General features: G+C 39.4%; 2 protein-coding genes across 2 annotated transcripts in view; both read right to left on the bottom strand.

Annotated features, from left to right (window-relative positions):
• Nucleotides 1–10,148, bottom strand: part of galk1 (galactokinase 1) — a 28,607-nt gene extending 18,459 nt beyond the window's left edge. Inside the window, exons 1-7 of the mRNA XM_049563083.1 lie at nucleotides 9,812–10,148; nucleotides 9,261–9,450; nucleotides 8,182–8,301; nucleotides 7,205–7,340; nucleotides 6,835–7,016; nucleotides 3,676–3,826; nucleotides 3,429–3,591 (exon numbers count right to left, since the gene is read on the bottom strand). Of these exons, the coding sequence (XP_049419040.1) occupies nucleotides 3,429–3,591; nucleotides 3,676–3,826; nucleotides 6,835–7,016; nucleotides 7,205–7,340; nucleotides 8,182–8,301; nucleotides 9,261–9,450; nucleotides 9,812–9,976 (1,107 nt within the window). The 5' untranslated portion in view covers nucleotides 9,977–10,148. The remainder of the gene's footprint in view (nucleotides 1–3,428; nucleotides 3,592–3,675; nucleotides 3,827–6,834; nucleotides 7,017–7,204; nucleotides 7,341–8,181; nucleotides 8,302–9,260; nucleotides 9,451–9,811) is intronic.
• A 4,469-nt stretch (nucleotides 10,149–14,617) lies between these two features.
• The window catches only part of plcd3b (phospholipase C, delta 3b), a 46,425-nt gene continuing 39,440 nt past the window's right edge, over nucleotides 14,618–21,602 (bottom strand). Inside the window, exons 14-16 of the mRNA XM_049563820.1 lie at nucleotides 21,239–21,374; nucleotides 19,394–19,543; nucleotides 14,618–19,315 (exon numbers count right to left, since the gene is read on the bottom strand). Coding sequence (XP_049419777.1) covers nucleotides 19,167–19,315; nucleotides 19,394–19,543; nucleotides 21,239–21,374 — 435 coding nt within the window. The 3' untranslated portion in view covers nucleotides 14,618–19,166. The remainder of the gene's footprint in view (nucleotides 19,316–19,393; nucleotides 19,544–21,238; nucleotides 21,375–21,602) is intronic.

Raw genomic sequence — 21,602 nt, 5'->3', positions numbered from 1 at the left:
AATCCAATGTTTTAGCTTCTCCACCCAAGCCAAACCCCAACAGTGAGCAGTATTTTGGTAAACAAGCGAGTGAATCAGCTTCCGAATGATTCACTGCTCTGCAGCGGAGAGAACAGGAGAGGTTCTGTTCACAAAGACTGGGTTTACAGTGGCGTGCAAAAGTTTGGGCAACCCTGGTCAAAATTTAATTTACTGTGAATAGTTAAGTGAGTAGAAGATGAACTGATCTCAAAAATGCATGAGGTTACAGATGGAACATAGAGAAAAGGTGTGCTTGAAGAAAAAAAGTGCAGACTTTTTATGAACCTGTCCAACTGTTAAACACGGGGGTGGATCGATCATGCTTGGGGCTTGTGTTGCAGCCAGTGGCATGGAGAACATTTCACGGATAGAGGGAAGAATGGATTCAGTTAAATGCCAGTAAATTCTGGAAGCAAATATCATAGCATCTGTAAAAAAAACTGAAGATGTAGAGAGGATGGCTTCTACAACAGGACAATGATCCTAAACACACCTTTAAATCCACAACAGACTACCTCAAGAGGTGCACGCTGAAGGTTTTGCCATTATTGAAAATCTGTGAATAGACCTCAAAAGAGGAGTCCATGCAAGAGGGCCCAAGAATCTCACAAAGCTAGAAGCCTTTTGCAGGAAAAATGGGCGGAAATCTTCCAAACAAGAACTGACAGACTCTTAGCTGGTTACAGAAAGTGTTTAGAAGCTGTGATAACTGCCAAAGGGGGGGACGTACTGACCATGCAGGGTGCCCAAACTTTTGGTTCAAGTCCTTTTCCTTTTTTGTTATTTTGAAACTGTAAAAGACTGAAATTAAAAAGTAATCTTGCTTTAAATATTGAAGAAATGTGTCTTCTTTAACTTCATTCCTTACTGAACCATTCGCAGTAAAAGAAATTTCGACCATGGGTGCCCAAACAAACACAGTCCTAATATGAGAAATAACTAGATAAGATTTGCTGAGAAGCACAATGGATTCAAATCAGCTCAGATCACATTATAACACACTGACAATTTCCTCATTTATTTCACAACTAAGAAAACATTGCAGCAGTCAGATTTGGAGTTGCTGGATTTCTTTCAGTTGGATCTGACCATAACCGTGGTGGAAGTGCAGAAAGAGGAACAAATACACTGAATGTTGCAGTTAAAAAAAAAATTGGTGCATGGAATTTTAAAACTTACATGCACCAGTGTATGTACACAGTGTACCAGTGTATATACACAGAAAAAAGTATTTTGAGCCCTGCTGTAGGGCAGTCAACCATCTAAATCTTCCCCTAGATGTTCACAAAAGAAACATCACCAATATCATCAATGTTTTACCTTCTCCAACTGAGCCAAACCCCAACAGTGAACAGTACTTCAGTGAACAAGTGAGTGAATCAGTTTCTGAATGATTTACTGCTCTGCAGTGGAGAGAACAGGTGGCTGGGATGACGGTAATGCTAATGCTATGAGCAGGAATGACAGAAAGAGAGAGAGAGAGACAGAGAGACAGTGGTTCTGTTCAAACAGACTGAGTTTCTAATGAATGTCTGTTGTATGACTTACACACTGAAGACATTTACTAACCAACAACACCTCAGAAGTCTTGTCCTCATATTGAAGTTGCCAGCTTTGCATAGTTTCACTCAAAAAACAAGCTAAATTTTGCTTGCATTGGCAACTAACTTACGGGATAGAAGACAACATGTAAAAGAGGCAACTTTGATGTTAATGAGAGGTGTATTTTTTATCTATTTTAGTGCAGGCTAGCTAGTTTGTTTATAGTGTGTGTGCTAAACTACACTGAACCAGTCCTGGAAAATTTTACAACTGAATACATGTAGATGACATTTATACTGTTCTTTACCTCTAACTCCCAGTAGGAAAGCCAACAAGCTATTCTGAAAAGTCAACGTGATGTCACAAGACCACTGCCATCTTTGTTTAGGGGAAAGGTGGTGTGTACGCTCTGGCATTCCGACAAAATCAAAATGTTTACTATCACAGTAAGTTCTCAGTCTTGGCTCATGCAAATAGTGAAGTTCAATGAGCATTGTCAACAACCAATAGCTGTGCTCTCTCCAGCACCAAACAGGAAGCAGCAAACCGGGTAGACAGTAAACACGGAGGGGATTCTGTGGAGGCGCAAGAACATGATCAAGTCTCTGTTCTGTTGTACGGTGGAAAAGGAGGAGAAACTAGTGGAGCTGTGGCGTGAACAAGCATCAGTGTTTAATTGGGTATGTATCTGATCCATCCACCATCCAGCACTTACTGTTGTGAGAAATTTTAATTTTTAGTAAAATCCAAAATGTATAATTTGTGTGCAAATACAGTTTATCTTTACGGCTGATACTGATGCTGACTGACAAGAATACTGTCAACATATGATGCCTCTTATTGTGTGTTTCTAGAGTAATGTGTTTGTGGGGACACAGAGGGAATTGTCAAAACCTCATATTTCTTGAGGGGAGCTGGGCATAATATTTATCCAACAGGAGCAGGATGGGGAATAGTCTGAAAAGGAATCCAGTTGTAGTCTTGCAATTAGTGATCCTGCAAGAGCTCCAGTCTTTGCAAAATCTGTGACTGAAACCTCACATTGTCTAAAGATGTGAGAGGGTGTCAGACTTAAGTCTTCTCAGAGTCTGTCCACAGTCTTCTAGTGCAATGGTTCCCAACTGGTCCAGCACTGTAGTCCAGATTTCTCCTTAATCATCAGCTTAAGGTCCACACAGTTTAATATGTTCAGCGTCATACTTGTATCTGGCCATGTCAGCAAGCTAGTCTGCTGTCTCTGTCCAGTAGCTGTCCATTAGTCACTCACTCTACAGCAGGAAACAGCACTTAAAAGCTTTGTGCTGGAAATTCACTATACTTAAGAATAAAGTGTTTTTCACACATTTGACACATTTGCAAGTCACTTGTGAGTCCCTTCTGCATTCGGAATGGACCCATGACCCATTTTGGGCCATGACCCACCAGTTGGGAACCAGTGTTCTAGTGTAAGGTAGCCGTTAGTTGTACAACCAGTCACACAGCAGCTCTTTGGCATGTTGTTGTGTTGATGTCACAAAGGAGTCCATCTTAATTTGCCACTTTTCCAAGCAGTTCTCTGCACTGCTACAAACTGTACTGGAAGTGATCTTTTCCCTAACACCACAGCCCCTTGGAAAAACAGACTGAAAGTTGACTTCAAGATTTTGCTTGTTGAAGTCTACCTTACATAAAGACAGCTTTTGCCTGAAAAAAGCATTTGTGTGTATTTAGCAGATTTCCACATATGAACTTAAAAAACTACTTATTGAAGATAATCCTGGTAGTTTAATTACAGTCCACATGATCTCTAACAGTACGCAATGTAAGGGTGCATGAAATTGTGTGTGTGTGTGTGTGTGTGTGTGTGTGTGTGTGTGTGTTTTAACCTGTATGTGGAGTATAGTCCTGTCAACAGCATGGGCCTGCAGCATAGTCACGGTGCATCCACCGAATCCTCCACCGGTCATCCGACTGCCAAACACCCCCTCCACCTCCATGGCTGCAGACACCAGCTCATCCAGCTCCCTGCAGCTCACCTCATACAGGTCCCTGTCACAAGAACATCAAGTTACCACACACCTCAAACATTCTGCCACCCACAACAGTGATGTGACACTGCTGCTTTAACTGTACCTGAGGGAGTTGTGGCTCTCCACCATCAGCTTGCCAAACTCTTTGTAGGCTCCTCTCTTCAAGGCTTCAGCAGCTTGTGCAGTTCTTTCTATCTCCTCGATTACGTGACGAGCTCTTCGATAGGTTACATCATCCAGTTTGTCCTTTGCCTCTGAAACAACAGAGAAGGTCAATACTACGTCTGGCTTCAGAAGGCTTGAATAGTATTGGACGTTATAGGGTAAGTTCTGTATTTTTCAAAATGGACTTCCAATGAAATTGCCATGTTTCTGTGTCTAAGTGACTTATGGGATCAACAATTTTTGAAGCTGGTCCAGTATTGAGTGTGAAAGCAGCAGCTGGCAGCAGTGAAACAGGCTGCAATGTAACCACTCGATGCACTGGTGCAGGGACAATTCACATCAACTAAATGTGTTTGTTTTTGCCACTGACAGGCTCAGATTATTATTCTACGTGTCTGACAACATTATGGAAAAGATCCACACAGAGAGTGTGAAGAGTAAGAGCCTTTTTGTTTAACCAGAAACAACCCTAAAATTGCCATCGCCAAACACACCAAACTCCATTCAAATAAAGAGCTATTATAGTGTGTGGAGAGCCGGCATATTTAAGTGATTGTTGGAATAGTAAAAAAACATACCAAGGTGGTTTTTGTGAGTTTTATTGTGTTTCTGACAACTTTGAAAAAAATGTGTTTTACAATGATAAAATTAGTGTTCATTTAAATAGAGTCTGGTGTGTTTGGCGATGGCAATGTTGGGGCTGTTTCTGGTTGAACAAAAAGGATCGTACTCTTGAACAGAAAGCTCTATCTCTGTAGGGATCCTTTCCATAATGTTGTCAGACACTTAGAATAACAATCTGAGCCTGTCCGTGGCAAAAACAAGCATGGAACGTTTTTATTGTTGTGGCTGAAAAATGTTGAACTTACCCTTTAAACCTCTGAAATTAAAATTAATGTCGTTTTGTCATCGTCTAAAGATCTGCTCTGTGCATTAAATGCTATTTGACTTTGTGAGAAAAAAAAAACTGAATCCAAAAGGTAGAAACAGCTTCTTTTGCACAGAACCAATCAAAATATTTACTTTAAACTGTATTTCCATAAAGTAATACTCATCACTGTTCTATAACTGATGTGGTCTAACTGACAAGCAGAGAGCAGTCTGTGACACAGACACAAAAGAAACCACAGAAAATATCACTCAAGATTTTAGCAAATTTGGTTAAATCTGACAAAATAAAATGCAAATTATATACCACATGAAATATACTTAACAAGGTGTGGCAAAATCACATAATAAAGTAGGCATCTGTATCCCTTTCGCTGCTTCCCACCTTAGATATCACTGATCTTTTCTCAAAAATGTAACTAGAATTACCGCCTTATGTATGCCTGCGTAATCCCATCAAGCTACAGTTACAGTTAACATCCATTTCTGTGAAAACATGGATGCTTCACACACATTTTAACTTTTGGCAGCACAGAAGATCTATACAATCAGCAAAATTCAAGGTGGACACATCAAATGTGTCCCCCCTTCTGGTCCTGAGTTATGACATTGAGTAATGGTCAGAAAAGTGTTTTTGCAAAACATCATGATGTCACAGTGAGGTTGACCTTTTACCTTTGGGATAAAAAAATGTCATCCCTTCATTATTTTATCCTTTTAGACATTTGTGTGAAATTTTATCAGAATTAGCGTATGATTTCTTAAGTTAGGTCAAGGTCATGGTGACCTTGACCTTTCACCTTTGACCTCAAAAATCTTATCAGTACAATGCCGATTCCAAGTGGACATTTGTGTAAAATCTGAGGAAACTCCCTCCAGGCCTTCTTGAGATATCACATTCATGAGAATGAGATGGACACAACACCACAGTGATCTTGACCTTCCAAATGCTAATCGGTTCATTGTCGAGTCCAAGTAAACATTTGTGCCAAATCTGAAAAAAAAAAACAACAACCCTCAAGCTGTTCTTGAAATATAGTGTTCACAAGAATAAGATAGATGAGGTCACTGTGACTTTGACCCTTCTGTTGTGATCTGGCGCTATATGAAAAATAAAATTAATTGGACCTTCAAGGGGGGGCGGGGTGCTCCCCTAATATAATGGTAGGGGAAGCACTACATAAGGTTAAAAAATTTTAGGAGCAGGGAGCAGAATGTTTAAGAGACCTCAGGGTTTCTTGAGCAGAGGAGAAAATGGCAGAAAGACTAAGAGTGGGGAGAAATATTCTCCAAACACAGGATGAGAGTGAGTCCATTAAATGCCAAAGATTAGACGGTGCAGGGATGTTTGTGGTCGCCTTAATTAGAGATGCACTCACGTCTCTCACTCAATGCAGTAACAATTTAACACCAGAAATAAAGTGATCACAACACTAAGATATATGAAAAACTAGAAAAAAACAACCACAGTGCAGCAGTGATGACTTGGGTCTGTCACAGCCTTTCATCAGCAAACAATTACAGCACTTTCATAGTCTCATTATGTGATATTGTTAATTCCATTTCCACTGGGTGTCCACACCTTACAGTCTCACAAAAGGGCACGTCTGTAACGACCAATCACACCTTTTACAAGAATGCATCACACCTAGCAACTGGGTCAACCACACCTCCTCACATCAGTCCTAAGCTAGGAGTCCTTCCGAGAAAGTTTTAGGCGAAGTTAGGAGCATATCTTGTAGCTTGTCTCGCTAAAAAGCTAAGGAGACATGTATTGGCTAGAGCCACTTTGCAGAATGCAGCACACTTGACCATCTTAAAATGTACCTGGAAATGTCAGTGTAGATGGCGATGGTGATGAGGGATGTTTTTCTGTGTTTCTTTAGTACCATTGCTAACATACCACTGCCTGTCCTGGTATGTTGGCTGCATGATATTCTAGAGATTCAATAGCCTGAAGGCTGAAGGGAAATTTCTGGCTGAACTCTGAACAGATCCAGGGTAGCACTAGATCACTGGGACAGAATAAGCGGTACCAAACACCAGGAGACAGGGCAGGAAAAGACAGAATCACATCAATGAAATGAAAGAAGGCAGGACTCAGAACGGCACGCTAGCCATGAACAGAGCAGGACAGAGAATAATAAAATAAGACAGAGTAGGACAGAATGGATCAGCAGCACAGGATAATAAAAAATGTACTACGCACCCTCCAGGTCCTTCATTGTTGCATCTCTAAGACTGTCCTTTCCCAGGATGGAGGCAGCCTCCTCACACTGTCTGCGTCTCGTGGGGTACTCACTGCCGGTCAGAGAGTGCTTCACATTGGAGTTGGTGATGAGAATGACCAGGCCTGGATCTGAAAGAGGGACAGGGGTGGCCTCCAGGGACCTGCGCCAAACCACAAAGAAGAACATGACTGACAATGATAGATGGAAACATGTCGTATTTCCTGTCTTTGAAAGCGTTTTGCCAAAAAATGCAAAGTAAAGCCTAATAACTAAGAACAGATAAATCTATCATGTCAATCTTACAAGAGACTGTTGGATTCATCTACTCTCATTAGATGTTTACACTACCTGCAGTCAATGAGCAAAGCATGGCCCTCTCTGCCGAGGACAGACACAAACTGATCCATAATGCCACATGGTACACCAGCATGAGTGTGTTCTGCCTTCTGACAGGCCACTGCTTTGGATACCTTGTCTCCGTCATCTGAAAGATAAAGAAGGATGGAGATTAAATACTAAAAATCCAGGCTGATACACCTGAAGATCAAAGAAGATCAAAGGGTTGTAAAAATGAGGTGCTTTATTGAATTTTGAGCATTAGCTGAACTTACGGTTGTAATTAAGCAGTATCAGCGTATGACAACACTAATACATCAGTTTCATGCATCCCTACAAGATTCCATGTCTTTTCCAAAACTTTCATTGATTTTTACTAAATCCATGACTTCCAGGTTTTCCATGACCATGGGAACCTTGCAAAAAAGATCAAATTCCTGGGTATTAAATTCCCCAGGTCTTTTGCATCCTGGGGCCCATACAGCAAGCGCACTAGACTTTCGCGAGCCACACTGCTAACTTCTGGTTTAGTCCTCCAATAACTTGAATGTGGATAAAATGACTTCATCGTGCAGCTTCTCCAGACTTCTAAAATATTATCGGACCGAATTCATCAAATCCCGATAGTGAAACCAGTCAAATGGCAGGGGTTGTGATGCTTAAATTAAGTATCCACTGATTTACAGGCATCTCTTTCACATTGTAAGTCTATGGGAAAAAGTCTTTTTGGGCCCAATGGCATCACGTGATGGACCTGGAAGTTTAAATTCCATGTTTGGCCACTACGAAAATTGGGCTCAAAGCCCAGCATACTACCTTGGGGCCTGGGCAACAATTATAAGCTGAGCTGTGTGTGTGCTACATAACTAGTAACTAGCGCATACTAGGGCCTGTCGCTATTTGCATGCAGGGGGACCCACTGTAACTACCTTACGCCACTGAATATCTGAGTCACACGGGTCTGACTGTCTCTGTATTCAGACTCTGACCTGGCTTCAGTTGCTGCAGGAATGTGTAGAAAGCCACCTCCAGAGAGGCAGAGCTGGACAGACCTCCACCCAGGGGGACACTGCTGGCAATCACCGCCCTGAACCCTGGGACAGGAGGAGCTGAAGCATACCAGACACAGAGAAAGTACACATTCAATAAATATCCTGTGGTGTCCAACCGAGGCAGGATAAAAGATGACATTTGTGAGATTAACAAACCTCTGCTGTGCATCTGTTTTCACTTATTTTGACAAGACTAGATTTATTGTATTAGGTGAAAAATGAAAAATATATAAGAATTCCTGGGGCTGGTTGCACAAACACCTTAAATTAAGATTTTCCTTTAAGTCCTGGCTGTGTTTTCCTCAAAATAAAATCAATTGCCCTAAGAGTTCTCCTTAAGGTTTCCTTAAAATGTTCAAGAAAGTATTTATAGTTTTCTCCTTGTCTTGGTCTTATACTTAAGGAATCCCTACACCGTTGCACAAAAGACCGTAGCAACCAAAGCAAGTTAAAAAAACAAACAAACTTAAGGCACCTCTGACTCTATCTTAACTGAGTTTATGGCAACAAATGAAAAAAACAACACACCCTGAGAAGAGTGTTGGATACGCTTTTCATTTTATACTATAGATCTGACTGAAATAATTTCCATTGCAATTTCTTCTTACAAATTTCCTCCTCTGACCAATATGTTTTTTTTTGTCTTCTTCTACCATTTTTTCACTATCTAACTGTAAGCCAACTTTGTGAGACGATAACAGGCATCACAAGAGTGGGGTCCATGCAAACAAACAATCTCCGAGGAAACTTTTACTGCTGTAAAATCTCATTCAACGCAGTAAATGAGTTAATGTTTTACCTAAACCATTTAAGGGATTCTGTGCAACAGTGTAAGTCCCTCAGCTAAGGAAAAGAAAGAAGAAATTAAGCCTTAAGTGCCATACTTTAGGAGTTTTGTGCAACCAGTCCCTGTAGTATATAATAGTGATATTTATTGAGAATTATAATACCTAATTAGGATAAATTCCAGGTAGTGTTTTTACAGTTGTGGATACAGTCATTGCTCATTTGTTTACCTCTGTAATGCTGTATAACACCCTTCACATAGTTTGCCCAGCTGGGTAACCCTGGAGACAGCGGTGATCCATCACTGGGAAGGCTGAAGTCCACCCTCCGAGGCTCATCAGCATCCTCTGTTGCTGTTACTATGGTAACATCCTGGCCAGAGGTTTGACGACCTACCACTACAGTCACCAGGGGCAGCGCCTGGCACACAAAACACAGACAAACACAGCTGGGTGCATGCTCCATTTAAAAAAATAGGACATATAACATTTCCTGCTTATTAGTGAAACATATGTAAAACTTAAGTTCATGTGTCAAAACCTTCTGGAGATTCTGCTCTTCTGTTTAATTCGGCATGCAAATAATACCAAACAGGATATGACATCAGGATATTTTGAACCACAACGCCACACCGCCGACTACAGAGCAGTGGGTTTCATGAATACACGTCCGCGTTAAAACATTAAAATGAAAGCTTTTTTAACGACACTTTGTGTGACAAACTTCACCCTCACCACATGGGTGCGCTGTTTGTCAACAACAGAATGAGTCATGAGTTTACCATTGGAAGTACAAATCCCTGGTTGTAGTCAGTGTGCTCCCCTATCAGGTTGACTCTTCCAGGAGCACACACCGCCGTCTGAGGAGCCTCTTCACCGAACACCTGCCCGTACAAACGCCGAGCAGCCGCCACCAGCTCGGAAACACTCGGGAATGAAGAGTCCATCTCTACCGCTACTTCAAACACAAATTATATCAATGAAACATGCGCGCGAAATCCACCCAAATGATAAAAGAAGCTTGCAAGCTAACAAAATGCTACGTGGCGGTGATATGAGAGGTTGTATGACATGTTTGACAAGTCACCATGTCATGTGCTCTTCACTTCCTAGAGTGCATGTAGTTCATTGTGATGCTCTGATTGGTGGGAAAAAAGTCACATGACACAGCTTGTTCTGCACGTTAGACTTGTTTAATCGAGAAAGAGGCGTAAGTATGGATCAATATTTTAGACTTAACCCGGAAACACACTCATTCCATTTCTTTATGCTTGTCACTCCAAAGCAGCTACCATCCTTTCCTTACTAAGCTCCTCATTTCCTTTGCATTCCCTTCCAGTGGTAATATAAGCGGTTACCTGCACTGTACACAGAGGGAGAAAGATGGAAGGGGAAAAAACATTAAAAGCTCAGAGATTATGGGTGGAGCTCTCTGACATCCCTGGCATGCAGTTGGTGGGGCACAAGCAGCATCTGCCCTTAGGCTTTAATCTGTGGTTGGAAAAGCAGTTTGATGCTGGCACCTGGTGGCCGATGTGCTCAAACCTCAGAGGTGTGGAGACTCTTCTGCAAACAACAGCAACAGCTTCCCAAATCGTGCAAACACTGAACAGTTCACCTTTGACAAAAGGCATAGCAAACTATGCAGCTGCTGACTGCCCATTGGCCATGATGGGGCCCCCTCAAAGGAGCAAATTAGAAATGTTTTGTCATCATTTCTTTTCTTTTTTTGAAATAATTTATTTGTTTAAGAAGGGATGGTGTACATCAATGAACATTACTTTTAAAGAAAAAAAAATAAAATGTGGATGCACCCAATTGCAGCCAAGGGCTTTACATTGGTAGTCCCCCTGCTAGATGTTTGTCAGCATAGTTCCTTAAAAAAATAAAAAATCAATACAGTACACATAAAATATGCAATTACAATATAAAATACATTAAAACACATAACAATCTTATCATTACAGTATAAAGTCGCCCAGCGACACATAACAGTAACATTGCATACATCATGTTGCCTCCAAAGACTTAAGTATGTGCAAGCTTTACGCCTTGTTTCTGGATGCAACCAAGTAACAAGCAGATGGGGGAGAAGTGGCTGTATGGGGTGTGTGGATAGAGTGTGAGCCTGTAGCAATGCAGAGTCTAGTACATAGTTCTTGTTGTAGTTGTGATCAATTGTGATGGATAACAATAGTAGATTTAAGGACAGCGGGGGTTAAAGTGCTGGAATAATGGAGAACAATAGAAGTTAAAGTGCTGTAGAGCTGATTTCTAAGTGCTGTCAGTTACATTGCAAAGTAAGAATAAGAATAACGTCATTCATCCCCAAGGGGAAATTCAATAAGAATAAACTCTTCTCTTCACAGAAGTATCCATTAGTAGTTGAGAAAAATATAATAAAAATTCAGTAAAACTAAGTAAAATTGCAGAGCTACCAGACTTTGCTGCTACTAGTTGAAGCGCATGTTCTAGAAAAGAGTAAACAAATAAGCCTGTAACAAAAGAGAGATAAATAATAATAAATAAATAGGAGGGGAAAAAAAGAATAAGAAGAGAAATAAATAAATAGGCTAAATAAAGCAGCCAGGGGAAAAGGGACTGTTTAGGGTGTGTAGATGAAGTGTAAAACTGCAGCAATGCAAAGTCCAGTTCATAGTTCTTGTTGTAGTTGTGATTAATTGATTGTAGGAGTCAGTTATATTGTGAAGTGCATGGTAACTAAACACAAAAAGAAAGAAAGATTTAAATATGTAAGTAATATTACAGTATGTTCTATTTCCCTTAAAAGGAAACTGAAGATGAAAAGACATTAACACATTAAGATGTATCAGTTTAAAAGGTTCATCTAATACAAATAGGCCTATCTGTATTTATGAAGCAAGATGAATAATGAGATAAAGTTTCATACACATGTATAAGACAATGTAGAGCTGGGTTGTATATCAATATTATATGGATATGTTTAATATTAGACTAGATGTTGTCTTAGATGTTGGATATCATAGGTAAGTGTTATCTCTTCCTGGTTTTAACCTCCATTTGTTTGGTATGCATTTATAATCTAGTAAGTATTTAAAAAAAAAAAAAAAAAGCAATATCTTTGAACAGTTAGTCGTTTTTGAAAAAAAAAAATTGTCCTCATTTGAGGACAGCAGGTTTTAATAGTCACACATTTAGTGTAAAACTGTTCATGTCAGTGCCTGAAAATAGATGTGCAAAAACAAAATTACAAACAATGCAACATTAGTTTTTTTAACGCTATGGGTTAGGGGTCACTGTTCAAGTCTGAAACTGTTCAAAACTGTTCATTTCAATGCCTGAACATGGCTGTACAAAAGCAAAATGCAAATAATATAACATATCTAAAAGCCTTGTTTTGTTTGTCTTGTAACTCTTTATGGATGTTTTTTTGGTCCTCAAGCTAGAAATGATCTTTTTGTAAGTAGAAACAGTCTGTCACACCTAACTGGCCTGTGGGAAATGTTGCGATTATAGTCCCAGTGTCCTCAAATTAGATCTTACTATATAATGACGAAAACTCTGTCTGTGTGTCTGTGTGTGGGTGTGTCTGTTCCACGTTTTTCTCCTGACTGACTTGGTCAATCCATGTGAAATTTGGCACAGTGGTAGAGGGTCATGGGAGGTTGCAAATGAAGCAATATTACATCAATTGGCCAAAGGGGGGCGCTATAGCAACCAATTGAAATTGCAAACTTTAATGGTCATATCTCATGTCCCGTATGTCGTAAAGACATGAAACTTTGCACAGAGATGCCTCTCCTCATGAGGAACAAATTTGCCTCAAGAACCCATAACTTCCGGTTATATAGATTTTCCGCCATTTTGAATTTTTTGAAAAACACTTCAAATCGATCTCTTCCTAGGAAGTGTGACCGATCTGCATGAAACTTGGTGAACATAATCTAGGGACCAATATCTAAAGTTCCTTCTTAGCAAAAGTTGGAAAACTTACTAAAACTGAGCTTCTATAAGGCAATGAATATTGCGGAGGGCGTGGCTCATCACATAAAGGTGTATAACATCTCAAGGGTTTCACCCATCACCACGCAACTTTGTAGGCATATGACCACACATAATCTGAGGGGACCCCTCCATTATTGACCCCATCAAACAAAATGGGGGCGCTAGAGAGCTAATTTCTTATCTAGGCCTAACCGCCACACTGAGTTTTACTAAACTTGGTAGATATGTAGAACAGGACACCTCAAGGTGACTGGAGAAATTTAACTCTAATTGGCAACTGGGTGGCGCTATAACAACAGAAAAATGGCTAAAATGCGACAGATTGCTGTGGCTGCAATCATACTATCACATTCACAAAAACTCTGTCTGAATACATTGCTCTTAATGGGTTCAGTTGGCTATTTAACCTGCAATTTCCTATGACCTGTATCCCAAACACACACCATGTGAAACTGTACGTGGGCAACTGTGCACTCAATGGGTATGGACTAGTGTTAATAAAGTCCGATTTCCTCTGATGAGTACTTCTTAACAGCATCTTAGCTTGTTACTGTTGCTAAAATTGGTCAAATGTGTATACCATATCAAACTTCAAACATTATTAAATATAAATAAACAAGTTTAAACCAATCAGGTTTTGTACCTTGTCCACTTTTGTGTCAGGATTGGCAGTATACTGAGTTGGCAGATGGCTGCCATCTTATTTCTTTTAAATGGGTTTGTGTATTGTGCTTTTGCTACTGCTAAATGGCACATTAAGTGTCCACAAATGAGGACAACAGGTCTAAGTTAAGAAGAATGAAGTATAAGTTGCAGCAAACCCAAAATGTAATGTCTGCATATGAGGATGCAGGGTTGCAGGTTAAAATTGGATTTAATTCACCAACAAACTAAAAGTGTGTCCATATTCTTAAATTGAAGCTAAATGTAAAGGCTGCATTACTGTTAAGTGATGTAACTTTCTGGTTCTATTTGTTCTATTATTTGCCTTTACCCACTTAGTCAGTATATCCACATTACTGGTAATAATTTATTTTTTTTCTTTTTGTGTAAATACTGAGGTTACAGTTTACACTTTACAGGAAGAGTATGAAAAAGTTTTAATTTGAAAATTAACTAAAGCTGCCAGATCAATATAGTGCAGTAAAAAGTACAATATTTGCCTCAGAGTAGAGGTATGATGTTGCATAGAATAGAAAAACTCAAGTTAAGTACAAGTACCTCAAATTGTAAGTACTTGAGTGAAAGTAATGAGTTACATTCCACCACTTTAAATCATCTCAGAGAGTGTATGTAGTACCGCTTCGCCAACATGTGGAAACATATGGAGTGTGGCGCCTCCTGGTGGCCACTGTCCCACCATGCATCAATTCTTCTGGTGGTCAGTGAGAGATTGTCATACACAAAGGTTGCAGATTCAAGTCCCTGCCCGTTTCCTCTGGCTAATATCACTGATTCACACTGTCAAAGGACAGAAAGTTAAACATATAAAGTGGCCCTTATGGCTCAATACCCTGCATTGTTTTTAAAATGGAATCAAGAAAATATGCTTCATGACTGAGAAAATACAAGCAAGAGCAATATGATGCTGAAATTATACTTTTATTTATTTTTTCACTATTAAAAAACAACAACAAAAGAAAACAATAACATCTCATTTGGACGTGACAGTTAAAGTTTGGTTAAAAGCTGGAGTCAATACTCTCTGGCATTATAAGGTTCTTCATAACTATTTCCAAAATCTTTTATCATATTTCATTTCTATCATCATGTATATATTACCTGTTTAATAAATAACATCAGGTTGATCACTATACAACTGGTGCATGACAAAAGCAAACAGTAAAATACTTCAAATGTAATAAATAAACAACAATGTCAATGCTTAGAATTGTACTGTTACAGCTTTTGTTGTCATTGCTACAGTTACAAAAACATACCTTTGGTCTTTAACCATATATGTAGGTCTTACACTTACAGCTCCCGATACATGTAAATAAGTGCAATATTGTTAGACACAAGGCTGGGATTTGTCTGAAACTGTTAAGTTTTGGCACTGACTCCAAAACTTCACATTTTACTCCAGTTCTGCAAGATCCTTCTGATACTATGTTGTGTCAAACTGACAAAGCAGATAACTATTCATCCCACAAAAATGTTCCCTTACAGGTCCAGTGTGTAGGGCTTAAGGGGGTGTATTGGCAGAAATTGAATATAACTATCATAACCATGTTTTAATTAGTATATCTGAAACTATGAATCATTGTGTTTTTGTTACCTTAGCATGAGCCCTCAATATCTACATTATACATATATAATAATAACCAGATAGCAGACCCCAATGGGGCACCTTTTCCGTCCAATGGAGTTCATGCCTGGTGCATACACCAAAAAAATAAAAAAGTTCAGCTATAGTTGTGTTCCTAAATATAAGCAAGGAAAACCCAATTTTATTTTGAACCAAAATATTCACCATAACTTATTAAAACCCCCTCTCCTGAAAATGGAATGTTTTTTAAATTTTTTTATTTTTTTGCAACCTTTGCAAAAAAAAGAAAGAAAGAAAAACAAAACAAAACATGGACCCGTGAACACGTGCGTTGATATGACTACAGCAGATTTAGTGAGGGCCCATTCACTGGACCCTGTGGGTGAGAAGTTTCAGTTGGTTGCAATCTGCAACCTCACCACTAGATGCTACAAAATCCTACACACTGGACCTTTAACAGCTTTCTCATGATGTCAAACATATTTCAAAGCTGAATATTTCACACATGTTAAGATGCTTGAAGACTAACACTGATCCCAAATAGGCTTTCTTTATCCTCCAAGAATCCAATCCTGGTTAAAAATTTCCTTCATCGTAAAAGATTATCTGTGAGATTACCTTAATATAAAATATCCATAGTTCTTCTTGTCATGTGTACATCAACACAATATTAATGTTTTAAAACCAGCTCCTACAAAATACTTACAAAATAAAAGTTCCCTCTTCAATAAAAACAATACTGTATAAAAGCTTTTTGTTTTTAACATACGCTACAGTAGATAACTTAACAGAGTGATGTCCAACACAGAAATGTGTCAAATAATTCGTTCGACACTGACAACAATAAAGCCTTTTTGTCACAGTGGCCAGGATCATCAGTGAAGCGTGTTCTCCTAGCACAGTACACATCAAAACACAAAGTAAACAAAATAAAACAACGCGAAGAAAACTTATTGGAACTATGTAGCATATGCGTGCATAACTCATCTAACAAGCTAACAATAAGGCAGCAGATTTATCTAGTGCACATCATCATTTTGTTGTTGCATAACTGAGCTAATTCTACCTCTAGTATAAAAACTCTACTTGGCTACTTAATAATACAGGTTTGTCATTCACTGGTAAAAAGGGATGACACATATAAGTCGATTGTGTCAAGCTAAAATACAGTCACTGTGAATCAAATATTTAACAAAGAGTAATCTTTTCAAAGTATGTTTTCCATTTAACATAACACACTAAGCTACATGATGAAAGTACTTGGACGGGATTTAACTGCATTTCATTTGTACAGTACGTATCAGACAGGCAGAACTTTTTTTCATCATGGAGAGCTGCTGTAACATCTTTCAGCAGCTGTCATTGTTCATATGGCTTTGCTTTATAGTACTGAGGACGCTGTCACATATGCACTCACTATCAGATTTACACTGAGAGCTTTTCAGTAAATGGTCACACTGCATGTATGCACAGATTTCAGGTAACCAGGAGCGTGTCTCAAATGGCATACTTCCATTAGTACACTTCAATGTAATACACTATGCACAGTACGGACTTCTTGCGTGGTGCACTAATTTCAAATTGCAAATTGCAGATGGATGGTGGAGTATTATTGCCAACATTTGACTGCAAACTCAACCCACACATAAACCAAACTTACACCACAACTTTAATGCTGAATATAATGTGCTGCTGTAGCTAGGAACATGTTAGCTAGCTAGCGAATGCTAACATTAGCCAGCAAGCTCATATTTGCACTTGCATCATTGTTTGTGGTACTAAATCATTACAGATCAACAAACATTACACTATTGATACTTAGTGCAAACAACATGTATAACTAACAAGGTTGTTGACAAGTCAACAAAGCTGACAAGTTTGCTGTCACAAAGATGGCGCCCGTTGAGGGACAGAAGTGTCCATCATTCCACACTCAGCTTTTGGACTGTTTTAAGTGTGCCAGTAGTACAGTGCATTTTCCTGTACTATGCAGTGTCTCAAATTATGAAGTGTTTAGTACAGAAGTATGCAATTTGAGACACACTGCAGGCCACTTCAGTGCCTGACTGTAAACATGCTCTCAGATTTCTTATGTAACCTGGATTCTCTTAGTAATGTGATTACCAAGATGCATTTAAAAGTACCAAGGATGATACGGTGGAAAGCAGAAGAAGCTTAAAAGTGACTCTTGTAATTAAAATATTAGAATATGCAATCTAGTATATTTTAATACAATACCAGACTGCCATATGTTCAAATGCTGATAGGGTTTTGATTGTTGTTATTCCTACTATTTATACTGGCTGTGAACAGATTCTTCCTAATGTGAGAAGGCTCAAAGGAACAATTCACCCTGATATCAAATATACATATTTTTCCTCTTACCTGTAGTGCTATCTATCAGTCCAGATAAACATTACTTTTAACTTCAACTCCAATGACCGGCTGTTTTTTTTATGTACCCTGCGCAGCAGATTCATGGGATCTCTTGCAAAACAACCTAAAGCTAAAGACTCTAACACTGCTTGGACGCTTTTGGCATTTACTCACTAACCATCCACTATTGGCCTGTAACAGTTTGCACTGACATTGTTGATTGTTTTACATGATTGTATTCAGGGGCGGAGCTAGACTCTCAGCACAGGGGGGCAGAGCTTTCTCATGGGGGCTCTTGTGATCAACTCATTTTAAGATGAGCTTGTTTCGAAGAACACACAGCTTAAAGAAAACAGGTTGCCAGTCAAATTAAAATGTTTCAGCACCAAGGACGGCGCTGTGCTGATCTAACAGCCATCAGCACCATCATCAGACCAGCTGAATTGTAAGTGTAAGTGTAGGTCAATATGCACAAGGTATCAGCTGCTCAGTGATGGTATGCAGTTCAGAGCACACAGGAGCCCCACCAGTTCCTCCTTGGTCGTTAACAGACCACCATTGCGTATAAGAGGAAGGCTGACAGAGGGCCCCTGCCCATTGGGGGGCCTGAGGCAGCCGTACCAATGGCAGCTCTGCTTACAATTGTATTGCTATCTTGATTTGCTTCTGATTGTTTGCTTGATATCTTTGATCAAGCTCGGTAGAGTGTTATTGTTTAAAAGTCATCACTGAAAATCCCTAAATCTATTACCCAAGTCTTAAATTAAGGTTTGAATGAAAAAATTCATGAAGTGGGCATGTTTTTGTTTGGAATGTGTTTCTGTACATAGTGTTGATTGTGGACTCTGTCCCTCATCTTTTACTGTCCAGACACATAAGAAAAGGATCACTTCACATCCAGTATGGAAAGCAGGAATTATAACCAATAGCTCTGTCAATGTACATATTACATCAGAGTAGGGTTTATAGATGATGACTTCATAGACAATCTCTCCTTCAAATACCATTTAGAAAGTCTCCACTTACATGTAGGCTTTCCACCCTACCTAAATAATGTTTGAATCACATACCAGCAGGTATTTCTGGACTGTTCTGATAAAATACACAAAAATAAGATGCTTGTGGTTAAAAAAGAAGTCCTCCCTTCAGAGGGCGTGAGACCTCACAAGATTAAGAGTATAGCTATAAGTCATAAATGTTCAAAATCTAGCACCAACCTTTGGTCATGGTCTCGTAGATTAATATATATGTAGACTTCTGCAGGCTGGTTTAATGGGTTTTCATTAAAGTCTTGAGTCTGCTCTGAAAAATCAAGCCTGCATTAAATGAGGGATTAAAGAAGCACAACACAATCCTCTTCTTCTATAAAATATAGACAGGTTAAGGATATAGCTGCAACATTTGTAGGACAAGATTATTTTTTTTGCCTGGATCCGGGCAGATATGTCCAGGGATCTTTCCACGGTGGCCTCCGTGCTTCATGTTACTATGGGGTCAAGATCAGATTAGGGTTTCTTGGTTGAAGACTTGGCCGTTGACTTAGCTGATGCTTTTGAAGGACTGCTCTGACATGGGGTGACCTTAAGATGGACAAAGAGCGAGGAGGGTGAAAGGCTGGAGCCATCCAGCTTGAGAAGTCGGACATGACGATAACCTGCAGAGATTAAGGAAAGAAGGTCAGGAGGGGAAACTGTGAACCTCAAACAAGTCTTTGATACAACCCCACACGCACCTGTGCGGAGACTCGTAAAAGGCAGGGTGTATTGTCCTAAGAAGTCATTGCTTGAGGTATAGTCATGGTCCTCCACCATGAAGCGAACCAGAGCCAGGTCAGGGACATGGACGGTAAAGTTGAAGGTACAGTCCCATCGTGGGTTAAAGCCTGAAACAAAGAAAAAAAACTTACTTACAGACTTATTCACACCAATTTGTGCAATTTTGCTCAGTTTTTCCGTTGACTACCACTTGGTAGAGTTTGTAACCACATCTCATGGTGTTAAAGGAATACTTTACCCCCTAAAATAACCATTTGTATGTCAACTACTCGTGCCATGTTACGCTGAAATTGTGATGAAAACTTCTCGCATGCCTCCGTTGTGAAGTAAGAATCCAAAAAGTGCAAAAATTCTTGATGAATTAAAGTCATAAGGATCCAAGTTACAACAGCAAAACTATATCAAAACATCTGTTAACAAACTCTCACACAACTCAAGCAGTAAAAGCAAAGTCTCTTTTATCCAGTCGTATGCTCAGTAATTCCCAAACTGACAGCTCTTTCTGACGAGGAACTGAACAGAAACTGAAACTTATCTCTGCTCTCTTCATTGCCAGATTTTGTTGACAAAAACAGTGATTTTACCTTGCAGAACACCGGAGCTGCTGGTCTAACACTGTCTCGATTGGTAGTTTGTTTGTGTATTATGTGACTTTGGTGAATCCAAACCAACCTTTGAAAACAAAAAAATCACACAGGAACACTAACTACCTGATCGAGGCAGTGTTACATCAGCAGCTCATGTGTTCAGTTACTGTATTTGTCAATGGAGTCTGGCAATGAAGAGAGCTTAGATGAGTTTCAGTTTCAGTTCAGTTTTATATAGTAAGGTCTTACCACAAATGCATGTGTTTGTGAGGTACTGAGCATACAACGGGATAAGTGTGACTTGGATGATACTACATGAGTTGTGTGAGTTTGTAAACAGATGTTTGGATTCTGTTTTGCTTTTGTTAAACTCAATTCTTTGTTCACTGTGGGGCATGTGAGAAAGAAAAAAGTTTTACTCATGAATTCAATGTAACACGGGGTGAGTAACTGATATACAAATGGTTGGGGTGTAACAACACAGGTATATGCATTGAACCATTCGGAATGAGGCTTTTGGTTCAGTATGTATTGCAAACAAAAACATACAAAAATATACAATTTAAATTGTATAAAAGATAATGTTCTCCACTGCACTCAACAATGCAGCTCACATAACCTAACAGACAACATTTGTGTGGCCCTACCACCCCAAAATAGAACATTCTACTGCGACACGCTGGGAAGCAGCTACACTAAGCTAGCTTGTTGCAAGATGTTTAGTAACACCATGACCAAATTAGAAACAGAAGATCCTCCGATAACCTGCAGGTCTCATGCCTGTAGCCACTTTGGTTTTGCTTTAAATTATGAGGGTGATGGCGAGAGTGGTGGATAAAAAAACAACGGCATGTTGCAGTTGCTACATGACAGTAGGTTACATCAGTTGGAATACTTTAAACATGTCAATTCATTTACAACGACATCACCTCAGTGTGTCAACTGTTGAAACTAGACAAAATCAAGGAGCAACACATGCTACAAGCTAACGTTATCCCTGTGGCATTTACACAGCCATTTCTGACTGATTCTGACAGAGCAAAGGACATCACAGCGACGATTGGTAACAAGTGGTCACTGGGGGAATAAGTCTCCCTTTAATTAGCTAAAATACTAACTGTCCGACTATCTAAAGCTGTGTACACATTCCTAAATGTTGCTACTGAAGCCATTTAATTTGACAAAGGGTGTTGTGTTAATAGGGTAGGCATTTACCATTGTTGCTGACATGATCAGTTTTCTTCTTATTGTTGTCAATGGGAACACCATGTATTTCCACCCACACCTGAGGGTCCACAATTGAGCTGGGTTTGTCCCATTCTGGTTTAGGCAGCTGCTGAGCTGAAATAACCTGGAATAACAATAAAAGTCAAAGCTATTTTTTAATTGGAAAGAAGATCTTATTGTGTTCAGACGCTGATACACTCTTGTGGCATAGATTTCCGTCATGGGTCATGGTTGGATTCAAGATGCAGCTAATTACAACTCGCGATTCATTAAAATGAAAAACATCCATTCACCAAGCTTAAAATCCTTTTGTAATTCTTTGTTAAGGAAAATCATTATCTTTCCAATGCAA

This window comes from Epinephelus fuscoguttatus, linkage group LG20 (genome assembly GCF_011397635.1).
Source record: "Epinephelus fuscoguttatus linkage group LG20, E.fuscoguttatus.final_Chr_v1".
Lineage (NCBI taxonomy): Eukaryota > Metazoa > Chordata > Actinopteri > Perciformes > Serranidae > Epinephelus > Epinephelus fuscoguttatus.
This window is presented reverse-complemented; position numbering and strand designations above follow the sequence as displayed.